Genomic DNA, 24814 nt, shown 5'->3' with positions numbered 1-24814 from the left:
AAAGAGTCTGGATGGTCATGAGACATGGTGCCTTTCACTTTCATGTGCTGCTCTGAATTTAGCCCGGGTTTATTAATGAGCAGAGAAAATAAGGACTCACTGATGTATAGTAGGTGGGATATGCGATATGACCTGGAAATGAGCTGCAAATTTCTACCAGAGCTGGGGAGTAAGTCAAACAGGGTTCACATCAGATGTCAAGACCAGGCTGAGAGAGGGCGAGAGATATGCGAGCTATGGAGACTGAATTCTGCCTACCGCCTTCTGTTGTACACATCACCTGGATATCTTAGTCCTTACCACCCTTCTTGCTACTATACAACGTCCCCAGTTAGGCGAATTTGTTGATAGTAACCAGCAAAATAAGTATCTTTGCATGGAGATATTTGTGTCCACATCTCTCAGTGTGATCATTTTCCTCAAATACATTCACTTCTAAAGGATGCTCCTGTCCCCCCAGTCTTTCATGACACAACTACTGCCTTTCTTTTAGGGCATCGATTCACTTCCATGCTAAGAGCAAAATCTCCATGACAATTCCCCCTGTAAATGTCCAATCTCTGTGTAAAACAGGAAGGCTGATGGCTGCAGTCAGACTGGAGGCATTACAAAGTAATGAGTTTACCCTAAGCCACTTCTGAATTGTGATTTCCTTTTTCCAGCCAAGGTATTGAGGGAGAGCATGGGACCATATATATTGTAATCACAGAGAAAAACAACCTTTTTAGCACTACCTTATGAAGTCTTCTCCAAAATAACTGACAGACATCAGTGGGTGTCCTTGTTAGATGCCTGGAGGAATAAGGATTAATTAATTCTGCCTCACTGAGGGAAAACAGAAAATTAAGGGTACAATGACCGAAAAGGTCTATGGGATCTAGGGACCAAATGCCAAGGACTATGGTCTTTTCTTCGTGTGTGTTTATTGACACTCCAGGTCTGGAGCCACCTATGTAAATGCCAAGCACTTGCACAAGGGCTCGGAAGACATTGTAGCTCTCCACAGGGATGTTGTAGCTTTTGAAAGATGCCCACAGAATGGCCAGGCATCTTCTGGCAGTGTGGGCATGGCAGGCGTGACCTACCATGCTCTAGCTAGCCAGGGTGCCATAGGCTGTAGCATGGGCTGTTCAAATCTGTCCAAGATCTTGGCATTGCTGAAGCCGTTCCTTCTGCACCCTTGCTGCTGCTGTCAGTCCTCCTGGCCATGCATACAGTGCAGAGCTATGGTTATTGCTCAGCCCCATCTCCACCTGGCCGTCTTCTCCTTTTGCACATCTCATCTCCCCAGCTGGTTCTGTCTTGCTGGGTACAAGGCACCCAGACACCAGCTGTTGGCTTGGCCCCAGCGCATGTTGGTGTACCTGCCTTCAGGCCACGCCAAGGGCCTTTCCCACAGTGAAAAAGGCTGTTAAAATAAATTAAAATCCCTTGGGTTTGCACCATCTGAAAGGCATGCACACAGCACCCACCATGGCTGTACCACCTTGCAGCAGTGCGTTAGCAAATCCTCCTCTAGCTGTTGACCCATCCCTCAGAGCTGAGGGAAAGCTTGGTCTGAACCAGCAGCCACACAAGCTATTTTGGGTTTGATATGCAGTAGGTTTGATAAGAAAGCTCTCAGGAAAAAACAAATTTCCTCTTGGACTCGGTAGAACTGGGCACATACTCCGGCACACAGAGTTTCCTTTCCTATAAGCTCATGAAGTAGCCTTCTAAAATTAGGAATGGGAGATGAAGCTCTGGACCCACTGCAAGCAGACACCTCTGTCCCCAGGACCAGGATTCACCTTAGGGGTAAGGTAGACCCTCCCTTGATGGCAGAGAGGTGAAGAGGAAGAATTTTCAACACAGTACAAAAATGTAAAGCATTCCTTTCTGTGTTGATTCCCTGGTATGCCTCCTATGTACATGCCAAGTATTCATGTGGGTCAGGGGTTTACACCGGGTCAGTGCAGGTGCCATACAATTTGCCTCCTGTCTAATGATACTGAGCATTATCTGAGGAGCTCAGACCACCTTGCAAGAACAAGGGGTTCTTGTTATTGCTCAAAGTGAGAAACAAGGCACCTCAGTATGGCTACAATTTGGTGCATTTCTGCTTGAATCGGATTTGTCTGCCTCACACTATGAGTGCGCGATTCACCGTGGCTCCAGCCCAGGCTCCCATGAAATTATGGCTACATTTCTGTAGCCTCATCTGCTCTGTGGCCCCAGGTGCCCATTGTACCTGACTGGTATCTCCTCTGAGCTGCTGGATGGGTGCAGTGGAGCAGAAGCCGCTTCAGTGCTCGTGATGCCCAGAGGATGGGGTGCATTTTATGCTCAAAACCCCTCCACTGTGTGGCAAACTCCCTTGCTGCAGCCTCACGCCACAGCTTTGCACCATGTGGGGAAACAAGATACTGGGGAGTGGACAAGAAAATACGGCTGGCAGCACGGGCCCAGAGGTCATTGCCAGGGACAAATCGAGAGGGAGATGCAGGTCAGAGACCATGATCTCCTCTGCTTATGAAAACGGTGTTCAGTTATGGGGAAAACACTAATGACATGAAAAAAAGTCTTGATACCGATCTTTTACCTCTATTATTCTGATGCTCTCTTCTGTTTCCTCTGCTGCGCTCATGTTGTGTCATTTTGTAACCTGTGTTCACCATCAGTATGGATTTACAGGCGAACAGTTCAGTATTTGGCCCAGAGACAATGACTCTCTGGTGTTCAGCTGTTCCAGCCAGTGTCATGTTCCATATAAAGCACCTCAGTTTTCACTGGGGTCATTGCTCATATTCAGCAGTTTCCTTTTTCCTTGATCTAATCTAAAAAAAAAATAATAATAAAAAAATTAACTACCTCCCTACAAATGCCAGTACTCCAGAAGCTAATCGCCTGATCTCCCACACTCAGAAGATGCCCTGGGAGATGCACAGGGAGGACCAGAGGATCCTGCCTGCCTTGGTGCAAGGTGGTTGATCTCCCCCCTCAGTTTTTCTTCACACCCCTATGGGCACCCTCACATGGGAAGATGTAGGGATGGGTACCCTAACAGCGGTGGCACCTGTGGAAGTGTTAGGGATGTTCCTTTGCCAGATGGGTGCTGCCTCAGGCATTTCACACCACCTTGCAGCCCGCAGAGCCCCTTGGCTGCCCCATCCCCCTGTGGAACACAGGGTGGGCACGGTCCTTGGGAGTGCAGGGGCTGGGGACGGCTGCCCGAGGGTGGCAGTGGCAGCATCTCCCAGTCAAAAAGAAGCAGGAACGTTTCTGTCCCTTCTGCTGGCCTCCCTGCTGCAGGTGGGTGCCAAAGGGAGTCCTGGGCTTCTCCTTACTGCTGCGGGCTCATGGAGCAAGGAGATGTCGAAGGGTCCCACCAGACCATGCAGGAAGCTCAGAGAGAGAAAGAAAGACACAAAAAAGCCCGCGCTTTATCATTTAAACCCTGATTTCTAATTGCACTGCTGTTTCAAACAAGCGTACAGGGGAGCTTGTCACGGGTGGCTCCCCCTCATGGCTCACAGCGCGAGAGGAAGAGAAATCCAGAGCCCGAAGCCTGCACTGCTGCTAGCACAGCTAACCTGCTGCAAGCTCCCTGACCCCTGCCAAGCTGCTTGGAAGGAATGAGGAGACCAAAAGCCCCTGAGGAAGGCAGAGGAGACCCCCAGAAAGCGTCCCTGTCCCTCTTCCCGCAGGCTGGTGAGCTGCCCCAGCACAGCACCCTGCCGCAGCACTGCTGAGCGCCCGCTGGCAGCCAAAGCCAGGCACGTGTGAAGTCATGCAGCAGGGAAAAGGGGAAAAGCAGGCTGAAGCCCCTCCGAGCACGCACTGCCAGATCATCTGAAGGGTGCCCGGCGTGGGTCAGGCCAGGGTGGGCTGCTCGCCTGCTGCAGGGGCTGGCGGCAATCAGCAGCCACACCAAGAGGAATGCTTGCACGCTATCTGCATGCTGCTGCTGCTGCCCTACAGCCCTCCCCACAGTGACATACCAGGCACAGTTACTTATCTGTTCTCTACAAGAAGAGAATTTTACAATTCCTCTCCCGCCAAACACTGTGTTGAAGATTGTCACTTCTGAGCGCTTGCCAAGGGCCTGATCAGGCCAGCTGCTTAATATCAGAGTGCTTTGCGCTTTCCAGCTTGTGATAAGCATCTGGGCAGGCAGGGTTGAGGCCAGCATCCCGGCTAGCTGCAGTCCTGAGGAAGGTCTTGGATGCCCGAAAGCCTGGCTGCTTTTTCCAATTATGTCAGTTGGGCTAATAAAAGTGATTACCTCTTTCTACCAACCCTGCCTTTCTCATTGATCCCACAGGCTGTTCTTCAAATGTCACCCAGCAAGGAGGGAGCACACATCCAATTATAAAAAGAGAAAAGATTAGCGTGATGACAAAGCAATGGGGTCAGTGGTGCAGATGTGCTGCACAAAACAAATGAGACGTGCCTGGTTTTGGCACCCTCCAAGCCCAAGGAACCCAGAGGAAGGTATTTTGGGGTGAGCTGGGGCTCTCCCCAGCACTTCAGGCAGCATAGGGACTGCCAGCTTCACTGTTTTCCTGACCTCTCCTCTGAGGTTTGGTATTATATTTGTTTATATAAGAAGCTTTGAACATGCTGGAAAGCCAGTAACTACTCAAAAGCGCAGATAAAGGCTTGCAAACATCAAAAGCAACTCGGACTTTGGGTGATGAAATTTATTTTTATGTGGGGCAAATTCCTGCCTTTATTTTGAACCTGTGGTCACTAGTCATGCTCACTTGGTGTGGGTCGTGGGTGCATAGCCAAGGGCAGAAATCAGCTCGAGCCATGGGCCCACCCTGACACACCTCACATAGGAGAGCAAAGATTGCCAACAAAAGCACGAGTTACAGAATCAAGAAAGAAAAATCAGCCTTTCTTGGCTTCGTCTACCACATCCTGTTAACCAAAGCAGAGGTTCAGGCTTTTTTGAATATAGTACAACGAAGAGAAAATATTTAGGTGTAAGCTGGACTGACTGATTTCTGCACCCTGGGCCACAGACACTTCCAGAGTGCTGTAGAAGACTCTGGAGAGGGATATTACAAGGGATGTTGCAGGGCACACGGGTACCTTTGGTAAAGCACTTGTTACAAAGCAGAAAACTTAGCTTTGCCTCTCCAAGAGCTGGTATCTCCCACCAAGTCCCCAAACCTGCCTCTCCTCCTCTGAAGGTTCAGTGCTTCATGCAAAGATAGGGATAGGGGACTCAACGCTTTGACTTGGTGTCGGAGTATTCCCAGATGTTAGCGTAACCCACAGGAGACAGCACAGCAAACTCACCAGGTTATTACCAGAAACTTACCTCGAGCACTTTCCAGAGATTTTTGGTCACCTCTTACAAAAGAAGGGGGAACAGGGAGCTGAGGATGACATGTAGTTCCCACATCTGCTTTTCCTTTCCGGTTTTGCTCTGCTCCCCCACTATTGCATCTCATCTCTGTATGTCTGCTTTTCCAGCAGCTTCTTCCTGCTCTTCCCCTGCAAGGGGCACTCAAGAGAGAGTGGGGGGGTGGCATGTGTGCCCGGGGGGAGCTGAGGAATGGGTGTTGCACCCAGCAAGTGCTAACTGAGCCTGTGTCTGTGTACGGGCCAGGCTCTCAGCTGCTGTGAAGCCTCTGAACGCTGGTGGAGCACTACAGAACCGCACCAGCCACCAGCCGGTTACAGCTGTACCTGTTGGTATGTGTGGGAAACATATGGCCCCGTTTATCTCGATGGTGGGCAGGGGAAACTCCTGGTAATTAGCTAAGGTTGTTAGCACTGCACGTGTGGCTCCTCCAAATGCTCCTGCTTTCGATGGGCTCCTCATGTCTGCAGTGGGAAGGGGTGTCCTGTGGGTCTTCTGTTCATTTTTAAAACCTCGGAGGTGTGTGGATGCAAAAGTGGAGTGTGGAAAGAGTGCGGATGAGACGCTAGCTAAAAGGTCCCTGCCTAGACAGAAACCTTGTACTGCTGAAACTGCCTTTCATCTCATTTCCTGATTCCTGCACCTCATTTGCTTCTCTTGTTTTAAACCGCAAAGCTTCCTCCGCATACACCCTGCTCTTGGCTATAAATAACCCAGGTGCAGCCGGGGTGCGACACGGACCCACAGCGGGCCATGGCACAGGGCCAGCGGGGTGACGGTTGCTCCCCGCTGGTATGGCCTTGCCAGCTGGGAAAAACGAGGCAGAATCGTGAAGCCCCAGCAGTTTCCGGCAGCTGATGTGTTTCAGATAAGATTTAACATTAGTAAGTGTTTAATTGCTAACGAGAGCCCTCCACGGCCTCTGCCATGGGAGGGCCACAGTGCAGCACCCAACAAGACGCTGACCCGCAGCTACTTCTGGTGCACCAAGAGGTGTGGTGGGAAGTCTGGGCAAAAGTGATGCTTTCCATTCTTGCTTTCTGTGGCACAGGGCAATTTTAGAGCTACAGCCTTCAGGTTTCGCTGTCACTGCCGCAAGCACCCCGGGGCTTGCAGGCAGCAGGATGTGTCTGCAGAGCAGCATGGGACTGGACAGTGTCAGCGCAGGGCAACGGGCAGAAATGAATCTCCAGCGGCAGCGTTATCTCCCATTACGCTAAAAGGAAGTTTGCAGGATTCCTTAGTCCTTATTTAGCAAATTTGTTGCTTTGGAGGGAAATGCTTGTGTTAGTGTCTGGGGCTAACACATGCCTGGCTCCTCTGGAGGACCACTGTGCAGGAGCACAGCCTCCCTGCCTGGCCAGTGCTGCTGGAAGAGCTGAGGGGCATTGCACCCTTGAGCAGCTCTGGGGGCTCTGGGGCTGGGCTGTGGCTGCAGCACTTGGATGCACCCACCGCCCCAGCTGCCGGGGTGCCAGCCGGGCTGCTGAAGCCACAGCAGTGGTGCTGGGCGGGTGGCCAGCAGGGATGGAGACCTGGGTGACATCCTGGCACAAAGTGTCACCAGTGAGCATGGGGGCTCTCAGGAAAGTGAGACCACAGTGCCCAGCCAGGGACTTTGTGAGCACCAGCATCCTCAGGATTTTCCTGGTGCCATGTGTCCTGGAGACACCCCCGGGACACGGAGCACACAGGGTGCGCAGCTGGGGTGGGAGCTGGGTGACACCCCGGGAGGGGGAGCACACAGGGTGCAAGGCAGCTGGGTGACATGCCGGGACACGGAGCACACAGGGTGCACGGCAGCTGGGTGACACCCCGGGAGGGGGAGCACACAGGGTGCAAGGCAGCTGGGTGACACCCCGGGACACGGAGCACACAGGGTGCACGGCAGCTGGGTGACACCCCGGGACACGGAGCACACGTGTGGCGCTCGTGGGTGCACAGCACGGGGACACTGCAGAGCCAGCAGCGCGCGGGAGGCATGCCGGGCGGAAAGCACAGGGACACCCTGCGGCGGGGAGCACGCGTGGGCAGGGGGGCGTGGGGACACGGCGGGGCGTGGACACGCGTGGGGCAGGCGGTCGGGGAGGGGGGTGCGGGGGGGTGCGAGGTGCGCGCGGGGCGCGGCGCGGGCTGCCATTGGCTGTGGCGGGCTGATGTCACAGCGGGTGTCGCTATAAGCTCCGCGGCGCCTAACGGGCTGGGGGAGTCGGGCGGGCGCGCGCCGCCGCGCGGGGCACGGGACGGGACGGGACGGGACGGGAGCGGAGCGGAGCCGTGCGGGAGCGGAGCGGCCCTGTCCCAGGCACGCACAGCGGGAGCGCCCCTCGCCCAGCCCGCCCCGCACCTGCCGGTCCCGTATGCGCCGTGCCCAGCGCAGCGCTGCCGCGGAGCAGCCCTAGGCAAAGCCAAGCCCCCGCCGCCTGCCCGGGGGGCTGCTGGGGGGCCATGGGGGTGGCAGGCACCGAGCTGCCCAGCGGCAACGTCAGTGCCAACCAGAGCGCCGCTGACCCCACGCTGTCGCGGGACGTGTGGATGGTGGGCATGGGGATCCTCATGTCGGTGATCGTGCTGGCCATCGTCTTCGGCAACGTGCTGGTGATCACCGCCATCGCCCGGTTCCAGCGCCTGCAGACCGTCACCAACTACTTCATCACCTCGCTGGCCTGCGCCGACCTGGTGATGGGGCTGGCCGTGGTGCCCTTCGGCGCCAGCCACATCATCATGGAGATGTGGAAATTCGGGAACTTCTGGTGTGAGTTCTGGACCTCCTTGGATGTGCTCTGCGTCACAGCCAGCATTGAGACCCTCTGCGTCATTGCCGTGGACCGGTACTTCGCCATCACCTCCCCTTTCAAGTACCAGAGCCTGCTGACCAAGAGCAAGGCACGCGTGGTCATCCTCGTGGTGTGGGTGGTCTCAGCCCTCACCTCCTTCTTGCCCATCCAGATGCACTGGTACCCGGGCGGACCGCGACGAGGCCATCCTGTGCTACGAGAAGGACACGTGTTGCGACTTCTTCACCAACCAAGCCTATGCCATTGCCTCCTCCATCATCTCCTTCTACCTGCCGCTTGTGGTCATGGTATTCGTCTACGCCAGGGTCTTCCAGGTGGCCAAGAAGCAATTGCAGAAGATAGACAGGAGCGAGGGGAGGTTTCACACCCAGAACAAGGAGCAGGAGCAGAAAGGGGGTGCTGGGCACCGCCGATCCTCCAAGTTCTTCTTGAAGGAGCACAAGGCCCTCAAGACCCTGGGCATCATCATGGGCACCTTCACGCTGTGCTGGCTGCCCTTCTTCATTGTCAACATCGTGCACGTCATCCAGGACGACATCATACCCAAGTATGTGTACATCCTCTTGAACTGGCTGGGCTATGTTAACTCTGCCTTCAACCCTTTGATCTACTGCCGGAGCCCGGACTTCAGGTATGCCTTCCAGGAGCTCCTGTGCCTCCGCAGGTCCGCCCTGAAGATGTATGCCAACGGCTACTCAAACAGCAACGGCAAGAGCGACTACAACGAGGAGGACAACGGCTACCCCCTGGCCTCGGATAAAGCCTGCGAGCTGCTCTGCGAGGAGGGCTCCTTCCCTCACCCCGAGGACTTGTTGCACTGCAAAGGTACTGTGCCTAGCGGGTAGCGTCGAGGCGCGACGGGCTCTGGCGTGGCACACGTCGGTTGTAAAGAGGAGCCTTTCTCTCGTAAGGAAAAACAACCCCCCCGTTAATAATAGCAGTGATCCTCTTCTAGGGTGCACCTAGAACCTACCGGCTGCAAGAAACACAAAAACTCAGCAAACCTTCTGCAAACAGGTGGGGGGTTGCTCCGGGCAGGCTGCAAGCAGCCTGCCTCTTCAGGGGTACGGCCGTGGGTGCCTTGGGCGTGGGTGGGGGTGGGGGGGTGGGGGGTAAGGCAGTGGAGAAAGCTTGTCCCCGGCGGGACAAGCCGGGGCCGGTGTTGGAACTACCTCATGACCTGACTGTAGGAGCCGGCGGCGGAGCGCGGTGCGGTGCGGCGGGAGCGGGCGGGGGCTGCGGCGCCCGGTGCGCCGCCGGAGTCCCCCCGCTGCCCTCCGCCTGACCGTGGGACCCCTCCCCGGCCAGGAGGGCAGCCCCGGGCGGTGGTACCAGTCTTGTCCAGTCCAGGGGACCGTGCGGAGGTGCCACCCTGCGGCAAACCCCCCCGGGAAGGTATGCTAGCAGCGGGGCTGAGCGCGGCTCGGCAGGGCTGTGTCGCGGCTATTGCTCTCACTGGGACAGTTTAAACAACGCCCAGAAACAACGAATGGTTTGTTTGGGGTTTTTTTGCCAAGTGCTATCATCGGACTTTCTGCTGAAATAATAAGGGAAATAAATGGACTGTTTGCCCTGAGACTCTGACTATGGGACTGAGGAATGTGGCACTGGGAAGCCGGGTGAAATGCTGCTACAACCGCAGCCCATCCTTTTGTTGAGGCTCCCAAAGCTCTCAAACCGCCCGGCTTGTTTAACTACAAGTCTCGGATACAGGGAGCCCGAGGAGGTGGGAAGGGAGGAGACGTTTTGTTTTCTGTGGCAGACGGCAGCACAGCTCTGGCCGCGGGACGGCTGTAGGTGGGTTGGGTTGTTGGCCGAGGGGGTTTCCCCCCTCACTTCAGGCTTTGCGGGTTGTCCCCGGGCTGCGGGAGCGGGTGGCGGGCGCGCAGCGCTGGCGGGGGGCGGCAGATGCGGGCTGCGGGATGGGGACGGCGCCGCTGCCGGGGGCTTGCTCCCTGGAAGCCCCTAGCTGGAGGGAAGCAGGCATCGAGGGGCAGATGGGGCTCCCCCCATTGCCAGCACCCGCGGCTGCTGTTGGGAAAGGCTGGACCCGAGGGCCGGGAGGATGTGCAAGTGCGGGATCTTTTCAGAAACACCCAGGAGAGGTGGAAACGGTTCTGACGGGACCTACCGGCGCTCCGTGGGGCCGTGCTGGCCCGCGTGGGGATGCTTGGGCACCGTGTGCGGGGTTTTCTCCCCTAACACACAGCCCCCCCCCATTTCCACGCACTTGCCCCGTGCTACGCGGGTTTTGTTTTGCCTGCGCTGCTGCTGAGGCCCTGCCGCGGGTGTGTGTGGCGTCTGGGGGTCGCTGGCTTTGCAGAAGCAGTGGGGTGGCCAGCTACACGCCCGGAGCTGAGACCCCCGGGGCTGGTCCTCCCTGCGGCAGGCGGCAGAGGCGGCTTGGGGCTGCGCTGCAAGCAGGCAGCGGGCATCGGAGGCTGGGAGCGGGGATGGAGCGGGGCTCCCGGCTGCCGGCAGCTCTTTGCATTCTCCCCAGGCTCGCTTGGCTGCTCAGAGAAGGACTTGTCCCAAGGGAATCCCCTCTGGAACGGCAGCGGGGGGCCGGGGGGGATTGCTACTGGTCTCTGCTGCTGCAAGGTGCAGGACAGCCACAAACTCCTGGAACTCTCACACCCCTCATGGTAAAACCCCACCTGGCTTTTATGGGGCGGGGGGCTGGAAACTTCTGGCGCTCTCTTCTTTCTTTCCCAAAGCGGTCCTGATCCTGCTTGAAAAGGGTGCTGGGAAGGAGGAACAGCTGTAGGAGCCCTCTCCTCTAGCCCTGTGATGGGTGCTGGCTCAGCTGTGCTTGCCACCTTTTGAGCTCTGCCTGAGCACCCTTCCCTCCTGCCTCTTGCAGTCTGCTTTGATGCCTGTGCCTGCCTGTGCCCTCATCTGCTGCTCTGGTGGGGTTGTCAGCAGTGCCCTAAGTCCTTTGAGTGTGAGCCACTTGGCAAAGGAGTGTGGTGATACGGTGTAGTGTGTGAGGCCACAGGTCAGCAAAAACATTTGCTCCTCAGATAAACATTAGCAGGCTGTCCGAGCAGGGGGAGACCCAGTGCAGGACTGGGACTGGTGGTCAGGTGCTGTTTGCTTAATACTGCACAAGGACGAAAATGCAAGTGGGTAGTGTGCTGTGTTGTTGGTGTAGGTTCATGTGCTTGGGCTAGAGATGCACTTCAGCTCCGTGTGTGCCACGATTATTATGTAGCATTCAGGAGGAAGTGAAAATTAACTTCTTGATTGTAGCAATCGATATCTCCTGTGTTATATCTCCAGCGGTTTTAATCTTGCCGGTCACTTGCCATTATTTTGCAACACTCAGGGGCAGTGTAGGTTAGCAGGTAGCAAGGCCACAGCGGGAGGAGGTGTCCCACAGTGACAGCCAGCTCTGACTGGGGGTCAGGCCAGCCAGACTCCCACTGGCTTTGGGGCAGGAGCCACAGGCACAAAGAAATCTGGTGTCTGCATTTCAGTTGCTAGTAAACTGTTAAAAAAGTAAAGTAGTAAAAATATTTTTACTATGATTATTTGCATTTCAGTAGCGCATGTTGTGGACCAGGACTTTGTTGTCCAAATAATTGCTCTGTTTGTTTGGCTGGCTGTGTTTGTGCTTCAGATGTTGCGGCTGTATCTAGTCAAAGCTGCCAGGTGAGCGAGTGGCTAATGGCAGAACCACTACAGCATCCAGAGTACATGATGTGGAAGGGACAGGGGACGCTGGGCTGTTTGCACTGTGCAGTTGACCTCGGTACTGCACCGCTCAGCTACAATGTTAGGAAACCTCAGCCTTGCAATGAAGTCTTGAGTGTTGAAGAACTGGTTCTTTCCTCTAAGGCAACATTACTAAAACTGGTGAAATGTGAACTGTGCAGTTCTGGGGGCAGCTGGAATCAAAACGGAGAAATATGGAGGAAAAAAAAAAAAAGTGGCACTACCCAAACCAAATCTGAAAAACCTTTCCTGTTCCATGGTTGAAAAAGAAAAGCTGTGTAAAAGAATCCTTTAGCCTGTTAAAATATTTTATAATAGAAAGGTAGTTTTATAGATGCATGCTAGGCATTAAGAAAAGAAGCACTGAAGACTGGACACTAGCTGCTTAAATTGATTTTAGGGTACTTAGGATTTTACACTAGCAGAGAGTTGGCTCAGGTTAAATACATCTGGCAAAACACACAGCACTGACTTCATTTGAGGAAAATCACAGTGACAAAATACCAAATTCTCATTGCAAACAGAGAAGGCTACCTTCTGTGCTGCTGGTTTGTACCTTATGCCGCTGCCACAACGGTGGGTAGAACATGGGTGGGATACTGTCCACCCCCCGGGCGTCAGTGTGTACAGCTAACTGGAGCTTTGCATTACATTCACTGCTTTTAGCCACTTTGGCCAAACAGGTTGTTATTGTTTTTAAAGTCTTTGTCAAGATGAGCGTCACAAATGCAGCTTTTGTGTTGTTACAAAATACTGTCTTTGCTGTAGGTTCTGCTTGTGATTCGGGCAGCTGTAGTTTCCACTTCAGGGGCTGTCTTTGCTTTGTCCTCCAAAACAGGCAGAGTATAGAGAGCTGCTGAGTTATGTCAGTCCTTTGCCTCTTGGGAGCATTCCTGGAGAGCTTTTGCTTTCTGGGAAGCCAGGCCATGAAATATAACCTGCTGCTTGCTCCGGCGCTGGGGAGGCATGGAAGTGCAAGGGGAGCTGGCAAGAGGGGACGGGGTCTGGGTGCAGATCCCTACCTGGGAGCACAACTGGAGCATCTCTTGAGGACTGGCTGTTCCCAAAGCACCCTATATCCCAAACGGTTCAGCAGTTCCTAATGCACAGCATTGCCCATCAGTGCATGTCGCATTGCTGTGGGGTTCAGGGTGGGCACGCAGAGCCTGGCTGTGCCTGCCCCAGCCTCACCTGTGGAGCTGGGTCCACACCTTGTGGCCTCCCCTGTGGTTTAGGTGAAGGTGACACCTCTGCCTAAGGACATCCTGGGTACGGCAGGGAGGGAAGAGACTTAAGTTACCAAATGCACCCAAATGTTTGAAAATAGGCCAGGGATTAGTAGTGTAGAAAGGAGAGCCTGGCTTCTTCGGAGAGGGAGCGGATGTGTGAGCAGGCACACAGCGTGCTCTTCAGCTCTCCCATGTCACAGCTGCTGGGCTTTTCTAAGGGCTTATTTATGTGTTTATTTACTATAAGGGACACTTTTTTGCCATAGTGGGGAGGGTCTTGACAGGGCTGGCTAGGAGTAAACAGGAGGCTGCAATCTATCTCCCAGCATCTCTTGCCCTTCTGGTACAGAACCATAGAATCATTTAGATTGGAAAAAAAAGATCATAGAGTCCAACCGTTAACCCAGCACTGCCAAGCCCACCACAAAACCACGTCCCTAAGTCCCTAAGTGCCACATCTACATGTCTTTTAAATACCTTCAGGGATGGTGACTTACCCACTGCCCTGGGCAGTCTGTTCCAATGATTGACAACCCTTTCGGTGAAGAAATTATTCCTAACACCCAATCTAAACCTCCCCCGGTGCAACTTGAGGCCCTTTCCTCTCACCCTATTGCTTTTCCCCTGGGAGAAGAGACCGACCCCCACCTGCCTACAACCTCCTTTCAGGCAGCTGTAGAGAGCGATAACGTCTCTTAAGGCAGGACCTGCCTTTCACAAACCCACGCTGGCCGGGCCTGATCCCCTGGTTGCCCTGGATGTGCCACGTGATGGCATCAAGATGATCCGCTCCGTAACCTTCCCGGGCACCAAGGTCAGGCTGACAGGGCTGTAGGTGCCCAGATCCTCCTTGCAGCCCTTCTTGTAGATGGGCGTCACATTTGCTGACCCCCAGTCTGCTGGGACCCCCCCCAGTTAGCCAGGGCCGCTGACAAACGATGGGAAGTGCCTCAGTGAGCCCTTGTGCCAGCTCCCTCAGTGTCCTCGGGAGGATCCCATCCAGCCCCAGAGACCTGTGTGTGCCTGAGTGGTGCAGCAGGGCACTGACCATTTCTCCTTCTCATTCTGCTCCCCATCCCTGTCTTCCAGCTCAGGGGGCTGGGGACCCAGAGAACAACTGGTCTTACTCTTAAAGACTCAGACAAAGGTGGCATTAAGTACCTCAGCCTTTTCCTCACCCTTGTTTCTCCCCGCATCCAATAAAGGACAGAGAATCTCCTTAGCCCTCCTTTTGTTGCTAATGTATTTATAGAAACATTTTTTATTGTCTTTTACGGCAGTAGTCAGATTAAGTTCTAGTTGGGCTTTGGCCCTTCTGATTTTCTCCCTGCTACATCTCTGTAGTCCAGAGCTGCCTGCCCCCTCTTCCAAAGGACATCAACTCCTTTTCTCCCTGAGTTCCAGCCCAAGCTCTCTGCTCAGCCAGGCTGGTCTTCCCCGCCGGCTCATCTGTCGGCACACGGGGACAGCCTGCTCCTGCGCCTTAATTACAATGCTGCTGCTGCCAGGGGTCTCAAACACCCACACTGGCCAAGGGGAGCTTTTGTCCCCTCCCTTTGCCAGTCCTCTGCCTTGAGAATTTGTTTCCACTGGTTTGATGAATCCATTTCCCAAGGAGATGGGTTTATAGGTACGTTCATGCCAGAGGGAGGATGGCCTGTCTTGCATGTTCCCTTCTCTGCTCTCTGTCAGCAGGTAGAAGGTGCAGCCATCCTTCTGAAAGCATCAGGGAGGCAGAGGTTTCGTGGCTGACCATGGCAGTGCCTGGCTGTGTCCCTGGGCTATGAGGATGGACGAGAGCTGGGGAAGGTGCCTGCTGGTCTGCTCACAAGCATCACCGTCTTCCCCCTCTGCAGCTGCCTCTGCAGAAGCATCCAGCCTTGGTGAAGCACCTCGTACCTTGGCTGATCCACACCTTTTGCTAACTTGTAAGAGCAGTGTCGATGCCTGCACTTCAGTTTTGCAATGTGTGTGGTACCCAGGGTGGTTCTTCAGGTTCGGATGAGCAAGGGCTGTTCTGGTAAGCCACACTGGTCTTGGATGTTGTTCTCAGCAGAAAGGTGGTGTGACCCCAGCTTCCCTGAGGTTAGTGTTTTACAAGGATTAAGAATCCTTTCCTCCTGTTTTTACACTTGTGCTTGTTTTCTCAGGTCTACAAGTAGGACCGCAGCCACTCTTTGTCATCTCCTCCCTGTGCACCAAAGTCTCTTTCAATGTGAAAACTTGCCTCTTTGACACTTGAACCCAGCAGCCCAAGAATTTCTTCCCCTTGTTATTCTTTTATCTGAGCTGGTTTGAAAGCAAGCATTAGTCCGAACCTTTCTTCCTAGGGGCAAAGCAAGTATTTTGCAATGAACACACATCCTGGGCTGTGTTTGATAGCTGGGGTAGCTACACCCTCTTATCAGAGACATTCCTGTGGGGTGACCAGCTGCATGGGCACCCATGGGAACCTGTCGATGCGTGGGTATCTGCTGGAATTGCTGTGTGTCAGGGTGCTGAGTCAAGCAGAGTATTTCTCTCTTGAGAGAAACTGAGCCTTTACAAACTTTACTTTGTCATGAAAAAAGTGGATTTGCTGCTTTTCCATGCATGCAGTTTCAGTTTTTCTCCTGTTTTCTTACCCCCCCAATGGCAGGAGTATACCATTAAATTTCTGTGCAATATTGCCAGTGCCAGTAAGAATGGACTGGGAAATATTTACTTGTTTCCTGTCTTTGGTAAAGTCATTTTTGCACAAGTGCATATATATTTAGATATGTGTATGTATATGTGTGTATATGTATCTCTGTTATCTATATACAGTGTTATATAGATCTGTATATAAAAAAGGAAATGTAAAGGTGTTCTGTTGTGTGAGATAAATACATAGATGAAGATCTGTATTTTCAAAAGTTTGAGTATTTATTGTAGGTCCTATGGATTGACATTGTGTATAAATAAAGAATATTTATGGTATGTTTGTAGTCAAGTGTTCTTGCTTAAAGCTGTTTTGCTGGCTGTATTTCCCCCATACTCTACAAGACTCTTACGGTGAATCCTTCAGGACTCACTAAAAAAAACCCAGCACCTGAACAGCCTGGTGCTGCCGGGGAGGCACACACAGCTCCCTTGAGTGAGTAAGAATTTTTTTATTTTTCCAGCGCTTTGAGCCCTGGAAACAGCGAGGAAGTTGTGGGTGCTCAGCACCTTGCTGTGAGCGGGCTTCTCTGGTTTTCACCAGAAACGTCAGGGTCCACAGACAAAGCGGTTTTTAAAAACCCACCTGCTTTTCTGCCTGTTTGGACTTGAAACAGTGGCAGTCTTGGATGGCTCCTGCGCTCCCATGGCAGAGCAGGGCTGCTGCAGAAGCATGGACCAGTACAGCTGGGGGCTTTAATTCTCTGTTGCTGGTCACCAGTGCCAGCATTCCCTGGGACTGGGAGGAAACACAGATGTCCAATGCAGAGATTGTTGGGACGGGAAACATGGAACACTGCAAAATGTATGTAGGGCTTGTCTGTAAAGCCCTGTGCTGTCTCTGCTCTGCTGTGATCCAAAAGCAAGCACCCGCACTGCCATTGCAGCAGGAGGGAATGATGACTGTGCTCCCTCTCAGCTGTCTGAGGAAGGTCCTACCTCGCCCAGGGTGAAAGCTGCACACCTTGGCAGGGCTCCTTCGTCCTGGCTCAGCACAGTGCAGACACCGTGCTGCAGCCTGTCTGGCTGTGCTGCTTTGGAGCTTGGGCTGAAGCAGGGGTAACGGGGCGAATTGTCCTGCAGGACAGGGGTGGTGGGAGCATGGTGTGGTAGGTCACTGCTGTCTGTCCCAATTTGCTTTATCTCCTAATTGGGATTGGAAAGGCTTCTGGAGGGGTGTCTCTAGAAAAGTATCCTGGTCTCCTGGCCTGTTCTGTTACCTGTTGCCCAGCCCTGTTGTCCCAGTGCTCTTACTGCTTCAGGTGGGGGTGAAGAAAGAGCATGGTTAATGTAAAGTAGGATCCCAGGCCAGCATGTTGCAATTACAAGTATTTTGCATTCTTTATGCCACTTAAAACCATGATGAAAGTCTTGGCAGTAAAGGCCAACGTGTGCCCTGCACATTTCAAAGCTTCTCCTTTCCAGAAACAACAGGGAGTCATTGTGCATCTTGGACAGGGAGAGATTACACCAGGCACTTCCAAAACATGCCCAGATTATAACAATTTATGGGTTTGTAACTTTGTGCTTTCAAGGGATAGATAGCCCTAGCTAGAAATACCAGCTGTTGCTGACTGCAGGGGTCCTGAAGAAGGAATCAGTTGGAACTTGAGCATCTGTGGGGGGAGCCTCAGTTGCCATCCAGCTCCCTCCACCCCCATTAAAACAGGATATTCAGACCAAAGAACATTTCATGTCCCATCTTGAAAGGTGCTTGGTCCTAAGAGATGCTTAGAGCCCAGTCCCTGCTTCCTAGCACATTTGATGATTGTCCTGAGGTTCCCAGCAGCCTGTCCTGGCTCTGGTCCTCCAGCGATGTCAAAGGAAAGGCATTAGGAAACCACAGCAGCTGCTCCAGAGCTCTCTGCGGTCTCACAGACACAACTTCTTCGCAGGTGTAGGCAAGAAGGGGCAAGGAGCGAGCGGATCTCTTACCAGCTCAGGCTGAATGTGGCTCCCCACTCGCACCACCTCCTTGGTGGCTCAGGGCAGTTCAGGTTATACCACTGACCTCCGCAGCCTCAGCCCAGCCCTGAGAAATGCATTAACAGCAAATGGCCTTTGGGAAGCACCTGCCAAGTCCTTTTTCCCTCATGTAAATATTTTTTCCTCTTAAGTTTATGCAAGTGTGAAAAATCCCTCCTTAATCTACTTTTTTTCTCTCTGGCTGAAGAAAACGCTTATTCATCCCTGGGTGGGAACTGCCCTCATCTTGATATTTTGCAGCCCAAGCAGGGACCACACTGCCAAAAACATTTCTTACTGCCCTCAAAGCTGTACTGCTCTTCCTGCCTCCCAAGCCTACTGGCATCGGCTCAAATGGTGTCTACCACAATGGGTACCTGTCAGGATACTACACTCCTTAGTGGCTGTTGGATGGAGGTCCCATGGGCTACAGTGTGTGGACAGCAAATTAATTAGGCAGCCTTGAAGAAGCCTTGAAAACCAGTGCAAAATTTCCATGGGGTTGCAAGGTCACTCCTCCAAAGTCCCGTCCTGTTGTATAGGACTCACGTCCGGAAATGTGTGGCAGTTTCTCCTGAAAAAAGCTGGAGCAGAAGCCCTAGATAAGGTCCTTGAGACCTGGCTCTGGAAGCAAATGGCTGATTTTCCAGTTGCTACTTAGTGGAGAAGGGAAGTGTGTCTGCATATAGCAGAGACAGTGGAAGCCCCAGTATACCCACGTGCAGGGGAGCAGGGTGGAGGAGCTGTGCAGGCGCCTGTTCGTGGGGAATCTCTTCCCACCGTTTGGATGCTTTCTTCCTGTCCATTCACCTCACCTAGCTGTCCTGCGTGGGAATGGGTGGGATCAGGCGTAGGCTATCGCCCCTCTCTTCCAGCCCTCTGCTTGGGACCTTGGCTAAGGTCTGTGTCTCATGAAAATAAGAAGGCGCTGCTGTTGGTGGTTTCAGAGAGGAAACGTCAGCACAGTAACCAACCTCACACAAGAGAACGATGCCGAGATAAACCTGTATCAGCCTTGACTGCATGTCTTTTGTGATATGTCATTGTAACCCAGATACTACTGTGATACTCCACCTCAACATGAGTCTGGCTGAGCATGGGACCTTCTTTACAGAGACAAGTCAGGCCTAAAGGCTGGAGTGCAGAGCTGCTGCTTGTGAAGGGCTGTACAAACAGCTTTGTAGCTAAAAAAGAGGAGAAAGAAGCATTTCCTTTATGCTTAGATGCGAAACACCCTTGTAGCAACCCGGAAATTTGACGCGGAGAGACGCTGATGTTTTAGGCTGGGTTTTAGGATGGTCTCCCAGGGGCATTTGTTGTGCTGAATCCAAGGTGCCTGGCTAGACTCTGTAAGTTAGCCCAGCTCAAGCAAGACCTCTTTCCACTCAGCTTGTCTGTGCTGTAAACCATCAGGTCACAGATTTTCCATCGGAATGTGTGTTGCTCTGTTCCTGTGCTCTTGTGGATCTGGACCGCAGTGCCAGACACAGTGGTGTAAGCTGCAAGGTAACACATGAAATCGGTCATGACAGGGAGTCAGTCGACACCCTGCATGATCTTGAAAGCTTGCTTGGAGAAGAGTCAGCGTCTGATTACAGAGAACTTAGGCATGGAAGGTGGGAGGGGAAGAGAGATGCTTTCATGGTTGGGCTCGGGGGCTAGGTGTTACTCAGCATGGCAGTTTTTTCTAGCACAAACATCAGAGCAGTGTCTTCCCCTGAATGGCATTTTGCTTTGTGTTGCGGTGAGTGCTGGTAGGGACCTGCCTTTTACCAGGACCAGCCCTTTGAAGTGCTGTGGCCCAGAGACACCCCTCCCCAAGTCTTCTCCTGGCAAGGACAGGTTGTCCTCTTCTTTTCAGCTTCATGAAAGTGGAGTCATTTGTGAACTTGCCAGGGTTTTGCACAATGGAGATGTTAGTACACTCCCTGCTGTGGAAGATGGAGCCCCAAGCAACGTCAGTGGTGATGGCAATGGAGAGGCAATGAACGCAAGTGCCACCCAAACCTGGAGGTCTTGCTGGCTCCAGCTGAGATACAAATATAGAGGCACAGAGTGCAAGTATATACGGTTATAGATATGGAAGCAGGGAAGGCACTAAGCTGGGTGTACAATCCACAGCTCTTGGAGTTGATTCATATCACTTCAGCGCAGCAGCTGAGGCAAAGGGGAGCTCTATGGGGGAGACCCATGGTAGAGCAGAACCACTGAAAGACATTGTGTGACTCAGAACAAGAAGGCTATTCCTCTGTAACTGCATAGCATGATTTGTTCAGCTCATTTAAAAGGTGGCTGTGTGGTTCCCTGTCCCTCCAGGGCTCCCTGCTGCAGAGAAAGACCCTTCTTAAAAGGGGATCCTCAGGGTACCTATTTATAGCATGGAAACTGCTCCAGGAGAGCCATCCAGCCTTGAATGAACATCTCCCCGTCCCCAGCAGCAGAGCGATGTACAGGCTGTTCCTCCTGCAATCCCACCCCCTCCTTCGCAGGGGCCCAGCTGACATTTGCTAGCAGACTGTAAGGGACAGTTGCGGGCATCTCTCCGTGGCGCCGGAGGTGATGACACAGCGGCTGCCCTCACGCCAGGCTGGCAGAGGCAGGAGGAGGCAGGGAGAGGGGCAGGGTGCTGGGCTGCTCCGGTTGGGCTGCCCCTCACTTGGCCGTGGGGGAGAGTCAAGTGATGGGAGGCGAGTGGTGCATGCTGTTCCCAGAAAGGAAAGGTCAGGGCGCAGAGCCGCAGCAGGATTAGCCTCCGAGCCAGAGCCAGTGGCAGCAGGGCCAGGGGGCTGTGATTTCTAGGCATGACTTGTGAATGTTGGCCAGGAGAGACAGAAATGAATTGGAGAGGGGGGAAAGGATGATGGTCTGAAGGGAAGCATGGTGTTCTGCAGAAGTGCTGTCCAGGGGCTTGATGAGCTGTCTCTACCAGTCTGCAGTGCCCCCCTGGACCTTAGAGGGACCTCAAGAGGGGGTGCCAGCATTGTGTCTGGTCTCAGGCTGGGCTGGCTCCAACCCTTGGTGCCGGGGGCAAGTCACCGCTGAGCAGCACACTTGGACTCACTTGTCTGGCTGCAGGATAGGATTTTAGTTTGCTAGTTAGATGGCAGAGCTTTGGGGATTTTCCTTTCCGATATGATTTGCAAAGCCAACAGCTTATAACGAAGTCAGGGTGATTTCAAGGATGTTTTCTTTCTCTGCCTAAGAATTCTTCTTGCCACACAAAATTCAGGAGGGGAAAGATAACGATAAAATGGGACAAAGCCAACTTTTTTAGCATAGGTTTGGACAACTTCAGCTTACTCAGGGCTTGTGTCTGTAAGAAGGCTGCTATCAACTTTGCCATTAAAGTCATAAATACAGTACAGATCGTTGATGAAAAGAGGATTCTAAGCAGAATGGTTCAAGGGACAGATAGAGGCAGCCAAAGAACAGAGGCAAAATGAAATACAAGTCAGTAAGAGTATAAAAAGATGATGAAGAAACAAATGGAAATGAGAAATCAGTCCTAAGAGGAACAATGACACCAGCAGCAAACTCAAGTTGGAAAGCAAGAGGCTGGATCCCATGGAAAAGGAAGGAGAAGGTAGAAAGGGATTGGAGAAGAGGGAGAAACAGGGCTGGGAAATGCCATGACAGCAGGATCTGCATTTCAGTGCAGGCAGTCTGACAGCTGCCTCTTCCCTCCTACATCAGTATTTTCCTTGTCTGCTTTCAGCCAGTGTGAGTTTGATTCAGCAGATCTGGCAGGAGAAAGGTGGCAGGGCGAAAGGAAAGTGGACAGTTTCTGAGTGATGCAGAATTGCTAGGGAACTGTGGGTTAGAGAGGCGATGCATGCACAGTTTATTCCCAGCATCAAGGGAGTTGTCCAGGGCAAGTGGCCAGCCTAATTTACGCTCCCAGAGCAAGGAAGGTGAGTGTTGTTTTATTTTTAAAGATGGTCTCCTCTGCCTTGCACCGTGCTACCACCTTCAGTAGGGTTCCAGTTTCAGGAAGAGCAGGGGAAAAGCAACCCCAACCAAATTAAAACATTCTGCTTTTACCTGTAAATGGCATCAAATATTTTTGCCTCAAATCTCTTTCTGCTCTCTTTTTGCCTCAAATCTGCTCTCAGATTTACTCTTCCCTCCTGCCTGACAGAACCAGTGCTGGAATCCGTGGCCTTGCAAGCCAGCACCTTGAGAAGACAACCCAGGCAAGGAGCAGGCAGATGGTGGGGCAGGTCTTGGCACAGGGCAGTGGGGTGATGTTTAAACCCAAATCACTTGAGTGATGAGCACAGTGAGAGCACACCGTGCTGGGGCTGAGCTGTCTGGCATGCAGTGGGATCATGCTGGGGAACCAGTGATAAATTGGAGCTGGAATTTTTCTACCTGAGGCAGAACAAGCACCCAGTTCACCAAGAGGACTAGTGTGAGGTAAAGGGAGGTGGTATTTGAGCACTGCCTCAGCTGAGCATTTCAGAGGGAAGGTAGGCTGCTTAGCAGACTGTCCTTTCCCTTGTTGCCAATGCCTTGTGCAGGGTTTGGTTCCTCCTGGGGATGGGAGATGCTGAGGAAGAGTTGGCTCATTGCAAGCAACTGGTATGCAAGCAAAAGCTCTCAGCATCTGCAAATTGCAAGTAAGGATTTAAGTGGCCCAAGTTAGGTGTTCAAATTATGCTAGTGAGCAGAGCCTTGTCCCTACTAATGACTAAAACAGCTGGGACAGGGCATTCAGACCTAATGAAGGGATGTAGAGAGGGTTTCCACTGGAGATGAGTGAAAAAGTGACAACTGATCCTCCTGTCCAGTAAAAATCCAACAAATTCTGGCCTTGGGCATCCAGCCTGGGGCTCACCTTTCCACTCTTCCAGCCTCAGGACCAGGGGTCACAAGGCAGCAGTATCAAGCCAGCCCCTAGTCACATCCCATCCTGACCCGATCTTGGAGAAGGCACAGAGCATGTCACACCTGTGCTGTGCTGCTCGGGTATTCTCCTCTGCCAGCCAAAACTTTCAGCAGGCTTATTACAGCAACTTTACGGCTCCTTTGCATTGCTGGAGAGGGAAGAAAAGCCAGGGATTTTGTCATGGGAGGAAACTCCCACTGCAAACTTGAGGTGCTCCATAAAACAGCTGGATTGCTTCTGTCTTTGCTAGTTTTTTTTTCTTCAGTGTAGGGAAAGTGCCACATCCCGACTGACAGGGCACTGCAGAGCAGTCCCACCACACCATGGTGGTGCAGGAGCAGGGATGGCCCTGGTGTTCTGCTTCTCACTCCAGCATCACCCACAGGATCAGACTGTCCTGTGCCTTGGTTTTGGATGGAGGTGTCCCTTCTCTGTACTGCATGTTACAGTCTTGATTCCAATATTTGTCTCTCTCCTGTCTCCCATTCCAGCCAGTGCAAAAGCAATGATAGTCATGAGGTGGCCTAAAGCTGACAATGGGTTACCTAACCCTGCTAAAGCATGGGGACAAGCTGTGTGTGTTGGGAAGTGTGTGTGTGTGATAAAGAGGGAGGAAGATGACTGCGTAAGCCAAATCGCTGCAGATGCATTCAGGACCTCACTGTCATTTTAACTGCAATGGGTTTCATGTGATTCGTTGCAGTGGGTATGCTGTCACAGCTCAAACAGCACAAAATTGGGTGATTTGGTTTTAAACAAACAAGCGAACAAAGAAAGTTGACATGAAATCATCTTGTGTAGGCATTGCCTTGCCTTGTGTCTCCTTGGGAGTGGTGGCAAGGTGCAAATGCAGAGGCTGTGCCTCTGCACTCTGGCTCTGCCCTGGAGCCCGCAGGATTTCCCAGCTCCAGAGCTCAGCCACGATGCCAGTGGCATCCCTGTGCCTCCAGCTGCTCCCTGCTGCTTTCTTCTGTTTGTGCTTTGGTGCCTGTATCTGCATCTTACCCTTCTATTGCAGAGTATCTGCACCTCTGGCATCCCTGTCTGTAACCCCTCCAACGTGCCCACCAGCCGTTCCCTTCCTGTCATGACAGCTTGGAAAGGCAAAACGTTTCATCCCCTCCTCTCCTCCATTCTGAGCTATTTGTGGCCTCTGCTAAGACTTTCCCCTCCATCTCCTTGTAGCAGTGGAAGGCCCCCAGAGCTGCCCTGATGGGGAGCAGGGAGCTGCACGCCCCTTCACTCTGCTGGGATCAACACGGGAACTCACGGAGCTGGAGGTGGGGACCTAGGAGCCAGCAGCTGCTGGGCCAGACAGTGAGCTCAGAGGGAAATCTTGGCATCAGTGCTGTGTTTTGCCAACACGATGCCTACATGGGAGCTTGCATGCCTGGCAGACCAGAATACATTGCCTTTCCTGTGCTGGCAATGAGCTTTGCCCTCTGCATCCACGTGTAAAACCTCTGAGCATGGAAGTGGTCTTTGCTGTTGGTGAAATGCCTCTCCTGACACATCAGGAAGGTGTTTCTTCAATCCAAGCAGGTGCTCTGGTGGTGGAAAGGGGAGAGACCCTGTTTCAGCCATGCAGACAGGGCAAAGACCTGCCTCCAGCAGCCTGCTCAGGCCTGCAAGGACAGAAAATCTCTGGAGGTCTCAGAGTCGGGCACTCCCGTCAGGCACCATGGCACCCACACAGTCCTGTATGCTGGTAGGAATCCAGAGAAGCTCACAGGGCTTCATCCAGCACCAGGGAGCACTGGGCTGAGTTACTTCATGGCAAGCAGGGCAGCCTCTCTGTTCGCCCCTGAAGCAGTCGGAGGGTACGGTGGAGCAGGGCTGGGGGAGCCACCAGCCAAACTCCTGGGCTGGTGGGTGGTGGAGAGAAGAAGGGTTTCACAGAGCAGGCTGGGCGGGCAGGGGGACTGAGGGCTGTGCCATACAGGCACACAGGGCAATTAGTTTCCCAGCAGACTTCTGCTGGAATCAGGTGAAAAATGTGGCATTTTTTAAAGGATGAGCTCCTATGGATGGGATGAAGTGCTTCTGAGCGTCCCCCAAGGCACTACAAATCAAATGGGCAAGAAAAGAGCTCCTGCCAAATGCATTGCTTTTTGAATAAAAACCACAGGTTGGGAGATCAGCATCTTGATTTGGGAATCGGGGCAGACATGCTTGCGTAGTG

The 24814-nt window shown here is 52.9% G+C and overlaps 1 protein-coding gene and 1 long non-coding RNA gene across 2 annotated transcripts; one reads left to right on the top strand and one right to left on the bottom strand.

The window, feature by feature from the left end:
- Positions 1-523: 523 nt before the first annotated feature.
- On the bottom strand, positions 524-5468 carry LOC129736702 (uncharacterized). The gene is made up of 3 exons (XR_008733721.1): positions 5312-5468; positions 2582-2816; positions 524-1201 (listed from the first exon to the last, which is right to left on the bottom strand). It is a non-coding gene; the product is annotated as an uncharacterized LOC129736702 (long non-coding RNA).
- A 2125-nt stretch (positions 5469-7593) lies between these two features.
- ADRB2 (adrenoceptor beta 2) lies at positions 7594-16058 on the top strand. Its single transcript, XM_055718556.1, is given in 2 exon segments — positions 7594-8317; positions 8319-16058. Coding segments are annotated over 2 exon segments (1194 nt in total). The 5' UTR covers positions 7594-7804; the 3' UTR covers positions 9000-16058.
- The last annotated feature ends 8756 nt before the right edge of the window (positions 16059-24814 follow it).

The sequence above is a fragment of the Falco cherrug genome, chromosome 8 (genome assembly GCF_023634085.1).
Source record: "Falco cherrug isolate bFalChe1 chromosome 8, bFalChe1.pri, whole genome shotgun sequence".
NCBI classification, from domain to species: Eukaryota; Metazoa; Chordata; class Aves; order Falconiformes; family Falconidae; genus Falco; species Falco cherrug.
Note: the sequence above shows the minus strand (reverse complement) of the source record. Positions and strands in the feature narration are given on the sequence as shown.